This window comes from Calidris pugnax, unplaced genomic scaffold (genome assembly GCF_001431845.1).
Source record: "Calidris pugnax isolate Ruff unplaced genomic scaffold, ASM143184v1 scaffold182, whole genome shotgun sequence".
In the NCBI taxonomy this organism is placed as follows: Eukaryota; Metazoa; Chordata; class Aves; order Charadriiformes; family Scolopacidae; genus Calidris; species Calidris pugnax.
The window spans coordinates 853925-876993 of NW_015090968.1; the positions used below are offsets into that span (position 1 = coordinate 853925).

General features: G+C 42.8%; 1 protein-coding gene across 4 annotated transcripts in view; it reads right to left on the reverse strand.

The window, feature by feature from the left end:
• Window positions 1–4095: 4095 nt before the first annotated feature.
• The window catches only part of PLAG1 (pleiomorphic adenoma gene 1), a 52006-nt gene continuing 33032 nt past the window's right edge, over window positions 4096–23069 (reverse strand). Inside the window, exons 1-4 of one of the 4 annotated variants that reach the window (XM_014952666.1) lie at window positions 14463–15065; window positions 10413–10596; window positions 10238–10307; window positions 4096–9643 (exon numbers count right to left, since the gene is read on the reverse strand). In XM_014952666.1, the coding sequence (XP_014808152.1) occupies window positions 8380–9643; window positions 10238–10307; window positions 10413–10479 (1401 nt within the window). In that variant the 5' untranslated portion in view covers window positions 10480–10596; window positions 14463–15065 and the 3' untranslated portion in view covers window positions 4096–8379. Of the gene's footprint in view, window positions 9644–10237; window positions 10597–14462; window positions 15066–23069 lie in introns of those variants that run through there. The other 3 variants (XM_014952665.1, XM_014952664.1, XM_014952667.1) reach the window with 3 other exon arrangements.

The window sequence follows — 23069 nt, forward strand, 5'->3', positions numbered from 1 at the left end:
ATTGTTACGTGGTTTGCATTAGTGGATAAGAAGATGATTCTTGTAAAAATACTGCTGAAGAAAAATACGCTTAAGCCGAAGAGAGCACGTAAACTATTGGGCAATTCTGTGCTTTATTGGTTAAGGAACCAGGCACTGACAGAATAAGAGGAGACAATTTTTAGGGGAGGGCAGACTTCAGCAAGTTTGGGGGTTTAGCCTGTGTTTATTTGTCATTAATGTTTGCTATTCCACATTTCTATGTCAGCGCTCGGATGTTGCTCATTTAGGGCATGCCCCTTTAACCATTCACAGTCTGTCTTTTATTTTCATTTTCAAACAAGTCCTTGTGAGAAAACTTAAAGGTTTTCATATGGGAAACACTTTCACACAAAGGCAGTGGCCAGAGCTGAGCTTAGTTTCAGAGGCACAGCCCACAGAACCCTTCTGCTGGAGCTGTATCTAACACTGCACAAGGAGAGCTGACAAACACCTTCCTCGGGGCAGTCTGTGCTCCCCCCAGATAAAAACTGCTGTGGCTCGTAGATTAATCACATATTTGGAAGAAACTCTTCCAGCTCGCCTGGGAAACCACACACGCTGTGTTGAGGAGGAGATACAAACCTTTACAAACCGCATGATCCATTGTGGACTTGTAAAACAGGAGGACTTTTAAACTTTTTGAAGTAAACCAAACTGATTTCTCTGCTTTTCCAGGTTTGACTGCCACCCTCACACACACACACATATATATACACAAAAGTTTAAGCAATGTACTGGTTTTCAGAAACTGAGACTATTCTTCAGGCTCTCTGCATTATTTTACACGAATCAAGCAGAGCTCTGCCCGATTTCTATGAAATAACTAAACCATTCTTCTTCTTCTTCTTCGTACGTTGCGGTTCAGCGCAACGATGAGAATCAGTGCCACGGGCAAACTACCAAGGATCAATCGGAATGATTTCCAGCCCAGCCGCAGCACGCATCGCCCTAATCCCGCTCTCCGAGGGCTCAGCTGATGTCTCCTCAGTCCCCTCTGAGGCACACCAGCTTTGCAGCTGCTGAGTTCATCACCCAGATGTCCCCGAAGGAGACAAGGCTGCAGGATGATGACGACAATGAAGAACACGACTGTTAATTCTATTTTTCAAAAACGCCCGCTCCTCTGAAAATGTTCCTTTCTTGAGGACGCGCAGGACCTTTACAACAATTAAATACAATTACATAAAAATACGGGGCAAGATGTTAAACCTTTATTAGGAGTAGAGAAAGTTTATACTGCATTACCTGGGATACAGCACACGAGCAGGAACTTCAAACTCCATCCTCCTGCGGGGGTCTGCCATTTTCTCCACCACTATCTCCACCCTTGTTCAAAACCCAGGAACACAGTGTTGCTGCCTGTGTGCTAAATGCCCCGGCCCATCACAAAAAGCAGCAGTTCATCCTCCAATACACTCCTCGAACTTTCAAGCACAGGCTCTACCTTGTACCAGAGCTTTTATCTTGCTGCCCGGTTGTTGCCTGCTCGCGGTGGCCAACCCCCGCCGTGCCAACCACAGCCGCTGCCGCTTGGGCAACTTAAAATTTTGATCTGATTTAATACAAGGTTTTGATTTGCAAAGCGGGGAAGCCAACAGCATGGAGCTGCTCAGTTCTTGCTAGTCCAGCAGCAGCCCCGGGGCAGTTTTGGGTTTCTCTGTCAAAAAACACCACCCTTTATCCAAGGGCATGCTTATGCATGGGAAGGAAAAGGAGAGAGAAAGGAGAAATTGGAATAGTCTTTCTCTTCCACTCCTGGAGGACAGTGAGACCAGGTGCAGAAGATACCAAAGGACTACTTTTCTGTACTTTCTTAGGCAGGTTTTGGAAAGGGGCGGTTACAGGAGAGAGAGAAGGGATGATGCTCGTGGCTCTGAATTGAACAAGGAAAAGCTCTGGAGGGACTACACCAAGAGATCTCTGCATATAACAGACGCCATCCATGCAACCACATTCCACTTACTCCAGGACCTGATGGAGTTTCTAGAAGGTGTCTGTTTGCAAGGAGGACATGTTGGAACAGGTTGCCCAGGGAGGTGATTGAGGCCCCTTCCCTGGAGATACTCAAGGTGAGGCTCGACGAGGCCCTGAGCAACCTGGTCTAGTTGGGGGTGTCCCTGCTGACTGCGGGGGATTCGGACTAGAGGACCTTTGAAGGTCCCTTCCGGCCTGGACCATTCTATGATTCTATGTTCATTCAGTAAAGATGGGTGAGACCAGCTGTGACAGTGACACCATGGGGTGGTCTTCTCTCAGGGGAGGGTTGGGGCGCAGGGAGGAGAATAAATGGTTTTGCAGAGTGTTCCAAATCACAAAGCAGATATCCCTAGAGCTTTTGACTCTCGATGTAACAAGACCAACCCACTCAAGCAAGTTAGAAACCGGTGACACAGAAGCGACGTCAGCTCAGAGGAAAGGGGTAGGGATCTCAAGAACGGAAAAATACCTGCATATGGAGAAGGTGAAAGCCAACAACTCACTGCAACAACCATTTCTCTCAGACCCAGCTACAGCAAGAAATCTGAAAAGTCAAGGCTTGGAAAAGAGAGGAACCCAAAAGCAGGAGAACACAACAAAAAGTGCAATGCCAGTAGACAGTCTGTGCTAGGGAACAACCTTCTGTGGCTGTGGGCTGGCCGCCCGTCCGGCTGTGCTGCACCTCTTCCCCCCGGGCATCACCATCAGGCTTCTTCAGCAGGGTCACAGGCGGACGGGAGATCTACAGGATCAAAGCAATGGAGTTTCTCCTGGAAATATTTCAGAGAGACAAACCCCGCACCCTTCCAGGTTATCCTGCAAACTCTTTAATGCAATCGATGTAAATGACTTGCCTTCATCTGAAAAGACGGGAGAGTCTCTCCCCCGCGTCTCCCAAACCAGCGGTCCCACCACGGAAACCCCAGACTCACCTTCCAAGTGTCTCACAGCACTTCAAATCCCAATTTGATGGCAAACCCAACCGCTGCTTCTGCTCGCATCTGTCTCGTCACACACACAGTAGCATCATCCAATTTGTTCCTTGGTGAAATCATGAAACGCAGGTGATACTTTTGCTTTAAGATTTTTTTTTTTTTCTGAAAAACTGACATTTTACTGGTCATAAATTAGCAGGACAGTTACACCTTTGCAAACTCAGAAGAGCTACAGCCAGCAAAACCAGATGCGCTCTGTAATTAACCCCAAACATGCAGATCAAGGTCATCTATTGAAATGCCAGGCGTGAGTTATTCATTAACTAAAACCATTCTGTAATTTTATTGATATATTTTGTGGAGTTCACATATTTTTGTACAGCAAACATAACACTGTAGGCCACAAGAAGCTGCAGCACTATTGTTTAATAGCAGCAAGGTATATTTTATAATCAGGGTATGTGGACAATAAATAGTCTGTTTCTTTGGATGTGAATGTTTAAAATGAAGTTCTGCTGCAGCTTCATAATGTGATTGCTATTTTACAGAGCTTATACACAAAAATATATATGCAATCTTTTTGTCTATATTTTATACAAATACAACAGTAGTTTGTGAATACATTTTAAAGTACATATACATGATAAGCAACTCAATTTCCCATATCACAGGATAGCAAATTTTAAATGCAAGAAACATATACAAATTCAGTCTGGAATGCAGGGTTTTCTGTGTTCTGTTTTTGTTTTTTTTTTTCCTCTATTTTTGACTCAAAACTTTTACCATAAAAACATTTTAGCATACAAGTCCAAACAATTTTTCCACTAGCTAAAAATATAATTTCAGCAATCCGAGTCAGGTTTGGGTGTGTCATCATTCCCCAATAAACTTTTCCCAGTTTTTGTCTAAATTCAAAGGCTTTTGGTAACATATAGTATGTTCTTCACTCCACACCATATAAAAAGCCCACATTTAATTTTAACTAGCAGTCACCTATTTTTATGAACAAGAGCTGGGCTTGTCAGCGTTTTAAATTTGCATGTCCAAAATTTTACTTTTGCAAGTGCATATGAATACATTGTGGTGTTGCACAAAGTTCATTAATGACAAATTAAGTCACAGTATAAAAATATATCATACAACTATAGGTCTAGTATAGTCCTTTTTTTTTTTTTTTTTTTTTTTTTAATTCTTTTCTATGGGTAAAAATACATCTGAATGAGACAGGGAGGTTTGTAGCACCATGAGAGGAGTTGTATCCCAAGTTACATTAGCAGCATGATCCAATATAACAATATTGCAGGAGTGTTTCTGAGGAGATAAACATTCACTCTGGTTCAACTGTACCACTGAAGCTTATACTGAAAAAGTGTTTACATATGATTAGCAATAGTTCTGTGTCACTTCCAGGGCTAGATAACTGTTATCAAAAGACACTGCCTTCCAACAAAAGTAAGACACCCTTATTGCATAAAAAGCTTTGGGACTACCCAAACACATTTTGAACTCCCCCTTGGCGTTCTTTGTAGGTTGAGGGAGACGCCAAGGAGGCCGTGGTTTTAGTTGTGCACTGGGAGGATGCAGGACGGGGCAGCTAAGCCTATAGGGTTCACTACATACCGGGTGAGGACATTGACTTCAGAGGCTTATCTATAGACTGAGAAGAAGACGGGATGAGCTGCTAAACCAGTGTATGAGACAGACATAACGAAGGATGCGGTCCTGCTCCCCTCGACCTTTACGGATGCAGGATCAGGCCCTAAGTTAACTTCAGACAGCAGCATAGCGATGAGAGGATATGACTTAAAAAACAAAATAAATCTGTATCAAATACTGCATGTTAAACATATTTGCCATAGTTTACCATCCAGAACTCCAGAGGACACAGTTTGCAATTGGCGAGGACAAACTCCTAATTCTCTCTCTTTTTTTTTTTTTTTTTTTTGACTGGTATTCAAAATGGCAGTAGAAGACAGTGTAGTTTGAAACATGTAAACCTAGTAAAAACCATTGTAAAACCCTTAAGAAAGACACACTGGTTCTGTGCAATATAGCAAATTGATAAGAAAACACTGTAAAAATGTACCTGTTTAAAATTACAATGTCTACCATTTTGTACACAAAGCATTATACCAAAGGCCTACATATATGTAATCTAATGGCACTTGAAACAAATTATAATAAAAGGTTTTATAATAAAAAGCATAACCTGTAAGAAATTTTCTTAAAAGGTTTAGGTTTTCTTTTTGAAAGTGCTATATCTTGTAATATGTGTAACATAGAGGTTGACCAAGCTTTATTTTAAAAAATATTGGCCTATAATACATGTTTAGCTCACTAGGCAAATGATCCTGAAAATATGTACTCTTAACATTCATTATTAGCTTAATAAAGCAATCAGCTCTGGCTCATGTTTCAGTCAGTATATGGTTTTTAAAAACCGCTACTGCCAAATTAACAATAAATTCCTCTATTCCACAATTTACTACTAAATAAAGCACAAGCAACAAGTACACAAAAATATATATATTTAAAAAAAAAAAAAAAACAAACCAAAACAAAACAAACCTTACTAGAAGTTTAGAAGTTGCACAAAGAGTGGTGCACGATCAAGCCAGCCCTCCCCCCCTCCCGCCGAGAATCCATCTGAAAAATGGAGAAAACAGGGTTTAAAAAACTGACGGTTTAGTAGTGGCCAATGTTGATTCTGCCTGAATATTCAATATTCAGGAGCGCTCCGGTGGGGATTTAAGTATTGCTTATGGTGTCAGTCTGCTTCCACCTTCCCCGCACAGCCCCAGCTCGGCGGCAAACGCGCGGGGTGCGAGCCACCCGCGGCGCGGACACCCTGCCTGAATGAGGTTCAATATCTTGTCTTGAGGTCCCTGTTTTTTCTCACGTGAAATGTACGTCTTGACTCCAAAGTGAAATGTCAATCCCTGTTGGGGAAGCTAAGGCACGAACAAAGGAGTTAAAGGATCCTGGCTACGCGCTGAGAAACGGCTGTTGGCCAAGTGTCGGTTGGGTTCTGGTTGTTGGGTGGGGGTTTTTTTGTGTTTGTTTTTTTTTTTTAAAAATGAGGTCTAATCGGTAAATGAGACTGATAAACAGTGGCTACGGATTGGGAATTTGTGTGCCTGGCCACGCTGCTGGGAGACTGAGCCATCTCCATTCTCCTCCCCTGCAGAGGGAGTTGGGGATGCTCAGCTCCAGGCGGGACATAACCTGCTGGAGGAACTAAGTCTGTTTATCTTCATCTCACATTGACCTAAAGGACTGAGAATAAACCCGAGTTCTTCCTAGATGCCTTATGGTTGCTGGTTTAACCTAGAGTTACATTCGGTGGCGTTCACCTTGTGCTCTGTTCGTCTGTGTTTTTCTTTCCTTTAGAAAGGTGAAGAGAAAAAAAAAAAAAAGCAATATTGAACAAATCATTCAACTGAAGATGTAAGTAAGCAAGCAATCTGTTTCACAGAAACCAGAGGAAGCAGTCATGAAGCAGAGCTAAAAGCCCACTTTGAGATAACGTGCTCCTAAACCAAAAATGTAGGAGTAGTTTTCAGAATTTCAAAAGGTATTTTCCTTATTAATACATCCTTATTTTAATGCCTTTGGAACACAAACACATTTATAAAAATGTTATCTTTCAGTAATAAAATTTAAATACACATATGTATAAAATAGTAAAACTACACCTGCATATTGCTCCTAGAATTAAAAAAAAAAAAAGTAGGAGCTACTGATAAAACATCCGGAGCATGAGCTCCTTAAATGGGAGCAACTTTTGTTTCTGTGAAGTATATTTAGTTTAACCACTTAAAACCTTAGAAGAATCCTCATTATTGTTTGAGAGATACTAAAGTACTTGATTTCTATTTTTAATTCCTTGTACAAAAATGACAAGGAAAAGAACGTTATTGTTGAATCACAGCAAATCTAGTTTGCTTTCATGCATCACAGGGTTAGTTTGTTGGGGTTTTTTTTTTCCTCTTTTGGTTATCAGGGGTCGGGGAATAGAATATATTGCATTAGGTAAAAGTGGTGTAAGCAATATGCTTTTACTTCACTCCTAAGAGTCCTGTCTTTAAATCTTGGCGATGGGCAAAAAGTCCCTAACCAAGTACCCAGGTGTAGAAAGTATGATTAACATCTAACTTGTTGCTTAGGAGGACATAACACACCGTGTAACACAACTGAAAAGATCATTCCAATAAAAAAAAAAAAACAAAAAAAAACAAACCAAAAAGAAAACAAAAAATCAACAAAAAAACCTGGTATTTGCAAATTTACATTCACTCTCTGACTGCACACTAGTTTTGAACTGAAAATAGATAACACACTTTCTGGCTGGACTTGATCCACCCTTTGGCGGTGGTAGCTGGGAGGGAGAAGACCGATGCCTACAAATGTGAATACACTATCGGAAGATTCCTATGCAGTACTCTTTCTATGCTACTAAAGAGAAAAAACAGCAAGTTAAGAATCAAAACAAAAACTGCGACAAAATATTCTGCGTTACTACATTACAACACTTTTATATTTCAAGATCAGCCATTAATTTCGCCTGTTTCCCTCTACCAGAGTCATGAAAGCACAACAACACAGTTCCAAATTCAACTTGAAACATTTGTCATTTAGGCAAGCAGAGATTCTCTGTTGAAATTCTGTTCAGCCATGATTTTAGAGAATTAAACTAAATTTTTTTCTTCCATTATCCATAACAGGCCACAAAAATTTAAGCCAGAAAATGGCAAAATTCGTAACACCTTTTATAATGACTTCAATACAAGTCAAAATGCTATATATATGTACATGTGTATATATATGGGTTTTTATATATACACACACAAGTTTTCAGAAAAATCTGAATTCTATATTTATTTAAAAAAAATTTAGATTTGTCGTTATAGAACAGGTCAGATGCACCACCATTTGGGAAGAGGATTTGTTTGGAAACTGACATTTTTTTCCTAGATCTTCAGGAATCTTTGTGATACATATTTTAACTGTAAATAGTAAAATATATTAAAAGGTAAAAGTGGTAAGTCTACCACTGACATCAATAAAATGGAATAGCTGGTACGGTTGAAAAAGTTTTTAAAAAGGGATGAGTGTTGAGAGTTTGCTTGGGATGACTTTCTACCCAACATTTTAAATGTGTCAATTGGCAGTGAAAATGAAAACAATACAATGAGACTTTTTTTAAAAAAAAAAAAAACAAAAAAACAAAAAACAAAAAAACCCAAAACACAACAAAGTAAACACAGCTGAGAATAAACACTTTCAAAACATTTTTAAAAAGTTAATTTAAATTTCTTACTGGCTTCATGAGATTGGTACTGTACAAAAGCAGAGAATTTATAATGTCTTATAGTAGGCACTAAGTTAAAAATGGTCACCTAAGGCATTTCTACAAGTAGACAGTAACGAGCCAGCTTTGTACATCCTATTGGAAAGCTTGATGAAATCGCGGGAGGGTGGTGGTTGTGCTTAGACTGCTTGTGAAAGCTGCTGACAACGAGTGCAGAGACCCAAGACCTATACTATTGCTAGGATCTTGTGGATCCTGGGCGTGTGGTGGAAGCTGAGTCATAGAAGAATGTGCCTCCTCTTGCGTGTAACTCATTCCGAGGTTTCCCACTGAAACAGAAGGATTATAAGGAGGGCCGTTTACAGGTATGAAGTTGAACAGCTGAGAAAAGTCCAACGATGGGGTGTTTAGAGGTTCGCTAATAGGAACGGAGCCCTTGGAAAGGGAAACCTCCCCAGACCCATCATCTAGTGTCCCTACTTGTGGATCCAGCCCTAGTTTCGATGAAGATGCTTGAGAATCCTGGGATGAAGAAGGCATACCACTTTGCAACTCCATTAAGTAACTTTCGATTTCTCCTTTCAATGGCTGTTCTTTTTCAGGCATAGAAATTGCGTATGAGGTAGTACCGAGCGGATATTTCAACGATAGCTGGTGAGAAGGGTGGACAGACTCCATATCTATTGGACAAGGCATTCCCAATGGCAACGATGTGGCAACCATTTGGTGTGCAGATGCAGAACTCTGCATGGACTGAATCTGAGTGTTGTAGAGATTTAATTGCAAAGTGTTTGTAAATGGCTTTGATGTCAGTTCACTGGAAGGTAAAGACATCACTGGAAGCAGCTCATCCTTAATAGGCACAGAAACATTGCAGGTAAAGGGATCTAGAAGGTCCATTGGCTCTGTTTTGACCTTCAAAAGTTCTTGGTTGTGACTTTTCTTCATGTGGCGCGTGAGGTGATCCTTCCGCCCAAATCTCTGTGCACAGTACTGACAGAGGAAGTCCTTTCTTCCAGTGTGCACTACCATGTGTCTACGGACATCCTTTCGGGTGTAGAACCGACGATCACAGTGTTCACACTGGTGCTTTTTCTCCTTCACTCCACCCGATGACTTGCCTGCATGAGTTTTTAGGTGCTCCAGCAGCACTCCGGTGCTTTCAAAAGTCTGCAAACATACCTTACAGGTGAGGTCACCGCTTGTTGCAGCATGCAAAGCCAGGTGACGTTTGAACCCAAGCTTGGTATTGTAGTTCTTTCCACATTCTTCACACTTAAAGGCCTCTTTGTTGGGATTGTGTGTATGTAGGTGATTCTTTAGGTGATCTTTTCGGTGAAACATTTTCTCACAATAATTACACTTGTGGGTTTTCTCAGGAGAATGAGTAGCCATATGCCTTTAAACACAGATATATTCTGTAAGTAATTATTTTGATCAAAAAACACACGTGCTCATTTTTTAATGGCAGCTAAATACTACACTAAGGGCTGCTTTGCAACAGAACCTTTTAACTGAAAGCATGACACTACAAAGACAGTTCGACAAATTTAAATATAGCAAAACGCGAGCCATTTCTCTTAAATCGACACTTTAGTTTTGGTGGGTTTTAGCTACTGTAACAGGGGTATAAGGGCAAGTATGAAAGTACTCGTGTAAAAGTCCATAGCCAAAGAATTTTCAGTCCATACTCTTTTTCTCGTGACAATTCCTTATACAAATGAAAATTCTACGCTCATTTAAAAAAACAAAACAAAACAACAAACAAACAAACAGAAAACAAAAGCAGAAAACAAATTAAGAAACAAAATCAAAGACATTAGCTTGCAAACTTAGGTAATTTAGAATTCTAGAAACAATCCAATGGCTACTTTAATTAACACATCCTCTCTGCAATGAGCTGAAGGCGTACACAAATATATACTTTTACACGGCTTAACACGGCCAACATAAAATAGATAATATAATCTGAAAGATAAATAGAGTTTAATACCTTAGTAATTTGTACTTAGAAACAAAGGCCTTGGTGCAGTCTTGTTGTGTGCACTTGTAGGGCCTCTCTCCTGTGTGAGAGTATGAGTGAACCTTTAATTTCTCAACACTGTTAAAGGCCTTGTCACACAGTTGGCAAGGAAAGTTTTTTCTTGGTTTGGTTTCACCACGCTTACGTTTCCCTGAAGGGACTTTCTGGGTATCTCTTACTTCTGACAAATCACCAGGAATGACAGTGGCCATCGCAGCCTAAACCAGGCCTTCTTGTTGGACACTTGGGAATTGCCCAACTCCACTAAATGATTTAGCTTTAGATGGCTTCTCAAGTTTCATGTGGTCGTAAAAGAAAGCAAAAGGGGACTGGAAAAAAAAAATAAGAAACAACTAGTTTGTAACTAAACTTAGATTTTGAAGTTTACTTGCTATGTGATGCTTCTGAATAAAACTTAAAAATAAAATTAGGTTCAGCTGGTCTAATGTAATACCTGCAGGTTTCTTTACACTATTTTTGCTGCAACTCTTTAAAAAAACGCATTGCTCAGGATGAACAGATCCACATAATGCCCTTGAAACCACACCTGGCAACCTTCCCCTCGGGCCCCGACGGAGGTTTCTGTCAGATTATGGTAAGGTTTTGTCAGATTAGGGGAGACGTGGGGCAAAGGGGTTGCCCACCCTGACCGCCTCATGACTCAAAGGAACTAAAGCCAGGCCTGGGGTGACTGCACGGACACCCACACACACACACACACGCATGTACACACGCAGTCCCCCAAGTGAATAAACCTGGAAAGCCTGGAAATGTTTGAAAGCCTGCGGGGAAAAGGGGCAGTACCCCCAACAGGGAGGACCTGAGGGGGCAAAGCTCGTGTTCTGGGGGTGCACCTCCTCCTGGCTGGCATCTGCTCTGGCAACACATACTCCCTGGCAGTGATTGCTAACGCCAGGTGAAACTCTCCTGTAAACTACACCCTCTGCTAACCGAGACCTGGCGTATTAACAACGGGAATCCCAGGGATTAGGGGATAGATTAGATAGATTAGGGTTTTATCAGCCCAGCCCTGGAGACCCCCGCCCCTCCTCACGCTATCCTGACGAGACGTAGGGGCTGTTCAGTGTTTGGCATTTTAGGGGCTGTTCAGTGTTGGCCAGTGTTGGCTCAGGATGGAGGAGGCTCTTGGTCTCCCAAACCCTGTGCTACACCCGAGGCTGAAGGAGGTGCGTGACGCTCGTGCCCGGCTCGTGGGCAAACAGCTTTTAAATTCATCATCTGGTAACGTGTAGCAGCAACTGGGCGCCTGCCATTAACAGGGGGGCACTCCACAGCCCTCCCTTTGTCAAAGGGGAAGCAGACAGCTTGCTTTTTTTTTGCCCCCGCCATCAGCGCACAATTGCTACTACAGGTACCAAAAGCCAGCGCTGCCCCTTGCGGGAAGGGCCGAGCGGGAGGTCTGTGGCAACGGGGGCGAGGAGGAGGAGGACGGTGGGATGATGGCACTCAACACTGGTGTTTGGCAGGGCCGGAAAGCCCCCAGATTTGGCTTTTCTCTCAAAAGCAGTGATTCTTCCCCCCTCCCCGGCCCAGGCTCGCAGCTGCCGCCATCCACCGTGGCCTCTGCTGGGGCAGCTGGGCGAGGGGCGGCTGGGCCCGGTGGCATGGTGGCCGGGCGGCATGGAGGCCGGGCTGGCCGCCCCCACAGCCCCCAGCAGCAGGGCCAGGGGAAGGCAGCAGCTGCTGGGGGACAGGTGGAGCCGGGCAGCGGGAGCACCAGGCCGCAGCTGCTCCAACCTAAGGCTGCCTCCCCGACCAACAAAACGGGAGTCAGGGAAGGGGCGGTGGGATGGCTCGGAGGCGGCCTGGGCCCGGCCTCAGCTGTCCTCTCGCCCCCACCCAGGCTCAGCAGAGATGGAGGGAGCCAACCCCCCCTCTCTCTGATGGAGAGCAGCGCCCAGGTGCAATGGGGACAAAACTCAAAGGTCCTTCCAAAAGTCCCAGTGTGGCCCCGGGAGAAAGCGAGGGGGAAGGAGAGTCTGTGCTTTTCCTCAATGAAGGCAGGACAGGAGGGTGGAGGGGCAAGGACGGGGAAAAGGGGATGCACCTCTTTAATGTCTGCATTTTACGTTTTATATTTTTATCTTCAGACTGACAATGTGTACACAGAGTACGTCTTTTTTCTATGCCTCTTCCTCCCTCTTCCCCATAACTTTTGCCTTGTCTTTACAAGAGGAGAGAAGTACTGGAACACCAAGATGGAAATCTGCTGACTTTCAACCCTCAAGTCCTTGAATGGCAGGTTAAACTATGCTACTTTCTTTAAGGAAGAAGTTTTGTGAGACCACCTTTAATCCCCCAAATTTTATATGGAACCGCTAACCTCCTTAAAGATACCTGGTGACAGAAAAGGTGTTTCCTTAAGGACTCTTATGATTTCAGATTTGTCTCGGACTCATTCCCACTCCTGGGACGAAGCCTGGAGACATCAGTTCCATGAGTGGGAACACGCACAGGTCTTCAAAGTATCAGCTTAATTTTATTTTCTTTCTCATAATGAACTATCTAGTTCGTAAGTGAAAAAAATGAAACAGCTGTTTGTGGAGACTTGGAAGCAATAATTTTCTGCAATAAAAGTAAATGAAGACCAGTTCCAAAGACTTCAATGAAGCCACCAATGTAATTCAAAAGGAGGGTCTGATTCACATCAAATTTTTGATATATTTGTGGATTGAAAGATTTTTTTCGATATACGCCTTAATGAGAATCTGGCAATAAAATTCATTTCCCCTTCCTGTAAGTGAACACACTGGTCTTCTACGCACATTGGCCTGAATATAGAATGAAATCTTGTTTTGGCTTAACCTCTCCTGACAAACGAAGTTTAGAGGTGAGAAAACAAATAATCTACACTTACACTGGGTATTATCTATACCCCATAGGCACCGAGATGAGACCTGCCACAGAGCCAACAGCGTGGCAGCTGTGGCCCTGGCTGCGTGGCTACTGCACCTACAGGCTCACCGGCGTAAGAAGGGGCTACTACGCATTTTGCCTCCTTGCCAAACCCCCACCCAGCCTGAGATGGGGCAGCCAGCGTTAGCGTTGAAGGGCAAGGGAACTGCCTCCAAGGTCTGCTGCAGGGGAACGTGGTTAATTTGGCCAAGCTGGGTCCAGAGATAGGCAGCAAGTGGCCCTCCGTGGCCAGCTAGCAATGAGGGAAGCAGGCACAGCCAGCAGGATACAGGGAGGGAGGATGAGCGGCCACAGGGAGGGACAACAGGCAGAACCAGGATGGGTCTGTGGGGCCAAGGAGGTGCAGGGAGCACAGGGTCTGGGAATATCTAAGGATGCGAGGACAGGGGTGAGCTGGTAACGCTGGGGGCAGGCAGTGAGGAGCTGAACGTGCATCAAGCTGGGGAGATGCAGGATATTAAGCCCATGCAGAAGGGTGATATGCAGAGTCTGATGCGAGGCCAAAAGCAGTGTTTGTTGTGGAACAGCATATCAGGCTTTACTGCTAAATTAACAACTCTGACAACTTCTCCCTCTTTTTCTAAAAGCGAAGGTCCCACACCAGGCTGAAGGCCATCCTATATTCAGGCCAATATAACACTACTAGTGTTACCTTCTCCAAAACTTCAGGTAACCTAGTTGCCGTACCAGAGTAACCCAGAACATTCACATGGGTGAAGAATTTTGGTTTTGTTCCTCTATGATCAAAACTAATTAAGCTGACTTTGAACTGTGTTTTAAGTGTCCTTAAAAATGCATCATCAGAACAAATATAGTGTGGATCCAATGTTTGAGAACGACAGTGTTTTATTAGAAAACATCTACGGATTATTATCTCAGTACCATTTCTCAACAGATGAGGCAATTAAGAACTTCAGTATTGATCCCTGAATAGCAAATAACCACTTTCTTTTTTTTTTTTCTTGTGGATATATAGACTGAGCAATGGAGATAAAACTTAAAAAACCACTGATCCTCAAATATTACACTTTCCAAAGACCAGCTGAAAGAATTTTATGAGTAATATTGCCTGTTTGTGTCTCAACATATTATCACTTAAAATCCTCATTCTTACTGGTGCTTTCACAACTGCAGGATGAATGATTATATGCAGTATCAAATATAACAAACACATTACACAAAAGCTCATATATAATACTATTTTTAAAGAAGCATATACTTAAAAGTAGGATTAAAGCAGCCTTTGTTCAATGCACACCTGATGTTTGCCCACTAAAGTCCTCAGATTTTGGTCTTAACCAGTTCCGCTGACTCTTCTTGGAGGAAACCAGAATCCAGTACTTCCCATTTTTACTGGTCTGAAAAACAAAAGGAAGAACGGACTAGACTCCAGCGAAACGAGTGTATTCAGAAAGGCTGGGATGCGGCAAGACCAGGGGTTGGAAAGAATCGGAAAGGAAAAGTTAAAAGGGATAGATCCAACCCATGCACAGAACATTATGTACTGTTAATTATAAACTGTAGGAATCAATCGTTCTTGCATGATCAGTAGCAATTATGCACTTCAATTTGCAGTATACTTACATCGTTTCACCTAACGCTATGCTGGACAGTAACATATAAAGAGATAAAATTAGACAAAAGCAAAGGAGTTTTCCATAAAGTTAAAAACAAAACAAACCAAAAAAAAATCCACAGACCACAAATAAATTAGAAATAACAGCGAAACACATAAAATGCTGGGCCCAGACTTGAGTTTCTTACTCAGAAAGGACTGAATAAGAGAAGATTTCTGGATTAGGCCCAACTTTACTAGAACCTAATGCCTTCATTCTGCTTAATTATACAGGAAATAGCAGCTTAAAAGGTGACCTGCAAAGGAAAATAAAATTAATTTAAAAAAAAAATAATAAAGCCTGTTAATGATGTACATGCTACAGATAGATCCCAATGGAGGGCAAGTCTAGGTGTGCCTGAGCAAATCCAGAGGGCCTTTCTGGAATTTCCCTTATATCTCCCTTTTCCCTTGCCACCATCCTTTTGTAAATTTGCAGCACGTCTTCCTTTTCTTGCTAGAAGGCCTCCTGGATGACAGAGGAATACGCGGAAAACCTGTTCGACGCCTCGCTGTAACGGGGAGGTTTATCCCCCTCCAACTCTGCTGGGTATGTAAGGTCCAAGCCCTACGTGGTGCACACTCCCCACGTGGCAGAGCAGACTTGAAGGTATTTGGCAGGAGCCCCCGGCGTAATGTAATATTTCCCCCTCCTGCCCGCCCCCCACCCCTCCCCAAACCATTTTCCCTTCTCAACTTTCCCATTCACTCCAGTCAAGTATTCTTCCTTTTGGGTACCGGGTCCAGCTTGGCACAGCCCCAGCCTCCTCTGTTGGTAAGCACGAACGGGAGCGAACCGGCGTCTGTGAACATCTACTGGAGGCAGAAGTGCTTCAGACCGACCAGCTGAAGCTCTCTGATGGCTGAGGAACACTTGCTTGAGGTTTTGTACGCACAGGCAGGAGGTAGGAACAACTTCAGTACCCAAAGAAAAAGTGAAAGCTTTGCTTTCAACTGATGAGGAAGACATCAACCCTCACCTCCTCTTTCGGAGGTCCCCAAATCACCTTGTTTCAGGGAGAAAATGCTGATGACTCCCCAACTCCCCCTCCCAGCAAGACCCTTATAAATTAGTTACCCTGCCATGCCTGCCTCAACATCTTCCACCATCGCAGCAGAAAGGAAGAGCTTCGTTATCCAGATGTTTCTACTAACGTAGCTCACAATAAGCGGACAATATTTTATACAGCCACATAAATGTAACAGACTTAAGTCCTCATGGACTTAGTCCCTCCACTACAGGTATCTGCAGACTATTTCCTGTTCGAAAAAAAACCAAACCGACTTCTATCTAAAATATCATAGTGCCCTCTCAACAGTATTCAACATTTCCTCTTAAATGCTTATGGTACTCAATTCTCACCACACATCTAAAGTCGCTCTAGCGAAAAGCACGTGCCCTCAGAGATGGGTCACTAGAGGCATGGAAATGCTATTGTATCAGGGGAAACTAAAGCAACTAGAACAAGTAAATAAGCAAAATAAACACCAGATGTAGTTCAAACGTCGAAGAGAATGAAGGAGGAAGGTCGGGTACTCTTACTCATTACCTTATGGATACAGCAATACCACAGCGCAGTGGATCCAGATGAGGGCAATGCTACACCTACAATTAGCTGGGATCTCAACTCCTACAAGGCCATCATTAAGCAAAGAGCTTAACAACATACATGCAAAAGGAGATAAATTTGTATGAATAATGAAAACATCTGCTACATTTGATGGGATTAAGTGAAACAGAAAACAAAACAAAATTCCTACGCTTTGTGACAATCAGCTACAGGATAAAAGATTTTTTTCTTATGCACACCATACAGAAATTGTCCATGATAATGCTCATTTTTAGACCACCTTTCTCAGAAATTTTTGGTGCTAGAAAATCTCTGAGGCAGAATACTGGGCAAAGATGTACCATTCTTCTCGTAACGGCTTATAGTTACGGTGTCATTGAGTTTTCTTCTCTTTTCTTTCTCTCTTGTTAGGAACAATTTTTAATGAGTAATGAAGCTCAAATTATTCCCCACGGGAAGTTGAGAAGTATCACACTGCAAAAAGCATTGTCACACGCATGTGCCCAAAACCCACTCGGGAACTAGTAACAAAATACTACTTTTGTAATTTGTCAGATTGCAATTTTTCGAATTTATCAGATCTTCCAGTATTTGTACGGCTCTAATTTGCTAACTCTCCAGACACCCTGATAATTCCAGGTTTGACAATATTTGGGGGGAAAAAAAGAGCCCCCAAACCCTGAGCTAAATAATTTATTCCTGCTTTTAACATTTAAAAAGAATAACATGGGTTTTTCAAAACTCACAGTTAATCTTCAAAAATTTGAAAAAATGGCTGCAGTTGAAAATGTTTTAAAGCATTATTTGATATCTAAACTAAAAAGATAATGAAGACATTACATGAGTACAACCAATAATCCTCCTCCTAACTTGCATTTCTCACTTTTCTTAAGAGTGTCCAAGCACAGTAAAGGAAAACACCAGTTTCATGATCATTTTCTTTCAAAATAAGAGAGTAATAATGAGAACACAGTATTGAGAACACAGTATCTGTCACTGCAGCTTCTCCAGCTTCGACTCCTGAAATTAATCAGTTTTAAACCAGAGGAAGGGTCATAATAATGGTGGAACTGATTAAGGATTTAATAGTATTACAGAGTCATCCTGCGTTTTAAATATTTCTTTAAGGAAACAAAGTGAAAAGTGCTTACTTACCTTAAGGAAACTGTAATTCTTTAAGTGCTGTCCACACAGACCCCAGGTGAGTATGTACCCACATGGACAGGACCTGTTCATGGACCTGAACAGATGCTGCCATGGAGGATCTGGCAAGGTTTGCTGCGGCTGGTGGAAGGGAGCAGGGCCATGGGAGAGAAACACATGAGCTAGAGCTGATGTCTTAAGCTGGGAGAGTGGTCTGAGGGTGGGAAAGCTCAAACACAGGCTGGCATCCTGGTCTGGGAAGAAGAAGGATGAACACGCACAGCCCAGGGAAGCCAGGAGCTGCTGCTGCTCAGGGTGGTAATGGAGCAAACTAAGCTCAGGATGCTCTAGTTTAACCTCTCTCAGGTTTGTCACCAGCAAAGACTCCTCCAGAACGAAGGACAAGAGATCTCTTGTGGTTCCTCTATGGAGAAGGTGTCTAGAATACCACAATTACTGTAGCCTAAGTAACCATTTTTCTTCTTTTCTGTATTTTTTTTAGTCACCTGACTAAGAAAGTACTGTCAGAGGAAACCTGCTCTGTTCCAGAAGGCAGGGATAGCTGGGGGAGCTGAGCTGGAGGAAGCATCAGCAAGAGACCATCAAGGTAGCCACTTACTGTGGCTCAAAGAGCCAAAGTGACAGTCAGTCAGCACCTCTGCTGCAGAGAACTACAAATCTCACCACATCTGCCCTGCTCAGCTGGGACTGTTAGAACTGGGCAAATGTTGCCAGAAGAAGATCCCTGGGTTAAGGCAACCGAAGAACGAGGACCACTTGGCCTCCTCCTGCGTTCGTCATGCTATGGGCTTTCGCAGAAACCTCTCATGAGGCAGTTCAGTTTGTGGAGGTGCAGCTTTAACCCTCCTTCCTTCAGACACCTCTGCTGGGACGGCTGTTGGAAGAGCCCAAGGACGTAAGTGGCAAAGTGCCCGCACCACTCCAGGATAGCAGACTGGGACCTGCAGCCCTGCAAGGCTCAGACATCCTTCCTGGAGCATCAAGGATCAATGTGGCTGCTGCACACCTGCATTGAACTCGGAGCAAGCAGTAGGTCTGGCTGACTTAACAGAAAAATGCTAGACTTTGGGCAGCAGAAGACCCATCTCAGAGAAGCTGCAGGAAGCAGAAGGTCCAGCTGCCAACCCAGGACTTCCAGCAGTCCTTCTTTCAACAAGGGAGGATCTCGGCTGGAGACATTGATCCCACCAGTGGAAATAGTCATAAAATCATAGATCATTCAGGTTGGAAAAGACCCTTGGGATCATCAAGTCCAACCATCAACCCTGCTCTATAAAGTTCTCTCCTACACCATATCCCCCAGCACCGCATCTAAATGACTCAAACACATTCAGGGATGGTGACTCAACCACCTCCCTGGGCAGCCTGTTCCAGTGTCTGACCACTAGTCAAGCAGGTAAGAAAAATCCATGCGTAACTGGCAAAGAAGTATTGATGACTTCAAGGGTGCCTTTCTCCCTGTTGAATTAAAATCAGTCTTCTGACTGAGGCAGGGGTCTACATCACCGTTTGATCTTGGCAGGCCATCTGATCCATATTTATTTGAACAGCACTTCACTATTTAAAGGAGACAGCTGGTGAAACCTGCTCACCTTTGATGCCTGGGTTTAAAAGGAAAATCTTGTCTTTGGTAGGAAGATGCGGATTCTCCCGCATGTATTCTTGGCTGGATGGGGCTGGAGGGGGAAGGGGACAACAAAGGGAGGAGTCTCTCCATGTTCTTCTACACCTGGGACCTCAGGCTGAGGCTTTGATGCTGGAGGACAAGAAGGAGGAAGAATGGGCATTGCTGGTGGATTTGACCAGGGAGCCTGCCTAGGCCAGGAGCGGCTCACGCCTGCACTTTCACAAAGGGGTATTTTATTTAATTTTCTGCCTGTTTTATTGTGTAATTTGAAAGAGATTTGAAGAGCAAGCAACGTGTACGCACATGTTTCTCCCCTAAGCAAAGAAGACACCTGGCACGACTGCCTATAAACACGGCACTGCCAAATGGCAGGAGGGACAGATCTCAAGCCCCAGAGCCTTGCCTCCGGCCACTGCAGCCTTTCCTAGGGCAGGCAGCGAGGAGAAGACAGCCAACAGGCACACTACCTGACAGCAGCCCCGAAAACGATGGGGTTTTACAGCTCCTGTTCTCTCACAAGCTGGTGGGGAGATGTGAAAAGACAAAGGGGTCCACACTGAGGCCACCAGGGGGACAAGATGGCATCGAGAGGTGGGTGAAGCCACTTGGCCTTTCATGATTTTGGTCAACAGTTATTGTAAACAACCAAGGCAATGGCCTTCACGGAAGGGGAGCACACACACATACGCAGACTAATCACAAAAGAACAGATCGTTGGTTTGGGGGTTTGTTTAAATATATCCAAGGCTGTATTTATCTTATCTTGGACTTCAGGACTCCTCCTTCTAGCAGGCTGCTGAGTTCAGAGAAATCCTTCTCCAGGGATTCAAGCTCCAGCCCCCAGCACAGAGGGGTGGCCGAGGGAAGGTGGCAGGAGAGCAGCGAGAGCTGCAGGAAGACACAACCGAATCCAAGCGTGCAGCAGGAGAACCGCCAGGAAAAGCTGCTGCAGGAAAACACAACGATGTGGGCAAAACAGGGAGAGTATCTATCCAGAGATCTTAGGTATAAACATAAGAATGACTTAGAGATAATAACACATAAGACTTTACCCCTCGGGGAAACAGCCTAACATCTAGAACATAATGAAATAACATAAGCGCTGAAACTAAAACCAGGCACCCATTGTAGTCTCCTGCTACTGACAGCACATTACTAACATCGACTGTGTGCAGAAAAATGATCACGCTGCAAAGATTATACAGAAGGTAGAAAAATACAAGAGTTAAGATATTTAATCAATTCAAAATTATAACAAAGTCTTTGTTGTTGTCGGGTGGTGTTTGTTTTTTTTTTTTTTTTAAACATCCACAAAACAGAGAAACTTACTGATCTTGCATAAAGTCAAGCAGGAAAAACACCCCATCCTTTCAAACTCGTATGAAATGTGGGTAGGAAGGGGATCAAATGCACTACAATTATTAAACCCATTTCTGGAGTTAAGATATTTCATCAATTCAAATTATAACAAAGTCTTTTTTGTTGTCGGGTGGTGTTTGCTTTTTTTTTTTTTAAAAACATCCACAAAACAGAGAAACTTACTGATCTTGCATAAAGTCAAGCAGGAAAAACACCCCATCCTTTCAAACTCGTATGAAATGTGGGTAGGAAGGGGATCAAATGCACTACAATTATTAAACCCATTTCTTTTCTTCCGGGCAGTAAATACACAGATTCCACTAGTAAGCATCTGTTAAATAGACATACCTTTTATTAATTAGTAAAGCAAGTATTTTGAGGAAAAAAACACTAGGTTGCTGTGGGACAATAGCCAACATACAAAAATAGGTATATATATATCGATTTGACTATTAAATACAACATGCTTTTTTTCATGATAATAAGACTATTCACATTCTTGAAAGGTGTACTACAGTGATGAAATTTGGACAACTGGCTTTTTAATTTTAGAAAAGTAACTCATTCCTATAATATGCTACACCAGGAAGAGCATTACATAACCTTTTTCAGAATATAAAAGAAAAACTCTATCATGTCTGCCTTTTTTTTTTTTTTTAAATTTCTGGAAAAGTAGAACATGAACTTACCAACATTTATTTTATCATTAGTCTGTAATTTAAAGAAAAAAAGGAAAAAAAAAAATCACAATACTATCCAGCATCTCTTTGTGGGCTCTTATTGTTTCAAATTACTTAGGTCCACTTTAAATCTTGAGGGCTCAGTTTTGGTTACTAAATGTTCCAAAGGATTCCTGATTATATACTAAACTAAAGGAAACAAGAGCTGGCTGGAGTTAACCCATCTGATGACTGTGGTTTTATGGGGGCTTTTTAAGAATCTCTATGGCACTGCATAGCTGTTTTTCTAAAAACTTTGGAGAGGCTGTGATACAAATAACACTGATACTGTAATTACTGTTAGAATCTTTAAAACCTGCAAAAGTGCTTTCATGTATTTTGGAATCACACCACCACCACCACCACACCCTCGCCAAGAATAATCTGCTTCCATTTTTAAAGCAATGATGCTTCTGTGAAAGCAAACGCCGGTTACTATATAATCTGCACTTAGGACCATGTCATTTTTTGTAATAAAATCAAAAGCAAAGCCTGTATATGTGCAAGTAAACACAAACACACATCCTATAGGTGCCTATGAGATCATACAAACATCAATTAATTCCCGATCATATTAGTGTAAGGAACATTATTTTCCTTTGTCCCAAGACGCCTTAAAATGAGACCAGATTAATGGTACATCCAGGCCAGTATTCTGCCTCCAGTAACAGCCAAAAGTACAGAACAGGTCACGAACGTGTGATACTTCTCACTGATACTCTCCTGACCTCCAACTACGTTGCTGTTGGGGACTTCCTGAACCACATGTGGTTTCTGTTAGTTGAGCAACTTTCAGCACGTCACCCTTTCAAGCAACAGTCCACGCTCCCCCTAGAAACCTTATCCCTTTCTCATATCCACAGCATACCTTGGAAAAGTCATCCCACAGGTCTCTCCACTACTGATTTTATGGCAAACCTCTTCCTTTTGAAGGCTCTGAGTCTGCTTTCCTTCCTAACTCTGTATGTTCTTGTTTTGAAAGGCAGTGGTTAAGTCTGTTTCTTCCTTCCTCTGCAGATGCCCACAACATTGCCCTCAGTTAATTCCTTTCCCAGACCAAAGTCCCAGTTTATAGAAGTGTTCTGCATATGGAAGCCACCCCACGAAGCTCACCATCCTTGCTGTCCTTCTCTAAACCTTTTCCAGTTCTAATAAATCCTTTCTGTGACGAAGGCTCCGGAAGTGCACACAGCACCGAGGAGGCAACTGGACCATACATTCCTGTAATGACATTCTCAATTTTTTCTGTATTTCTTTCCTCTCACATTTGGGTTGTGTTTTGGTGAACAATGAGCTCATGATCTCACAGAATCACCACTCACAGCTCCCAAATTTTACTCCTTAATAGAGTAAAACTACTCTTAACTCAGTATCTTATAGATAATCAGGATTGTTCTGCCCAGTACTCCTCAGTTGTCCTCATTTATCGACACTGAATTTCATCACCCATTTTGTGACACAGTTCTCAGCACTTTAACATCCTTCTGCTGTTCTCCACAGCTGGCTCTCTTCTTCATAGCAAACTTGCTCGCCCACTTGCTCATCCCCTTACTGATACCACTTACGAATGTGTTGAACAGCTCACATCTCTGTGGAACGTAACTGGGACCCTCTTTTAATTGAAAATTGACCTTCTACTTCTACCCTTTGATCCTACCTCTTAATCTGTCATTTACTTCTGCAAAGACCTTTCCTCTTACATTATGGCCCCTTAGTTTCCTTAAAAAGCCTCGTTGATCAAGTTCACTTTGATTTTTGAACCAGAACACCATTAATTCTTGCTGATGCCTCTAAAGAACTCCAAATCCCT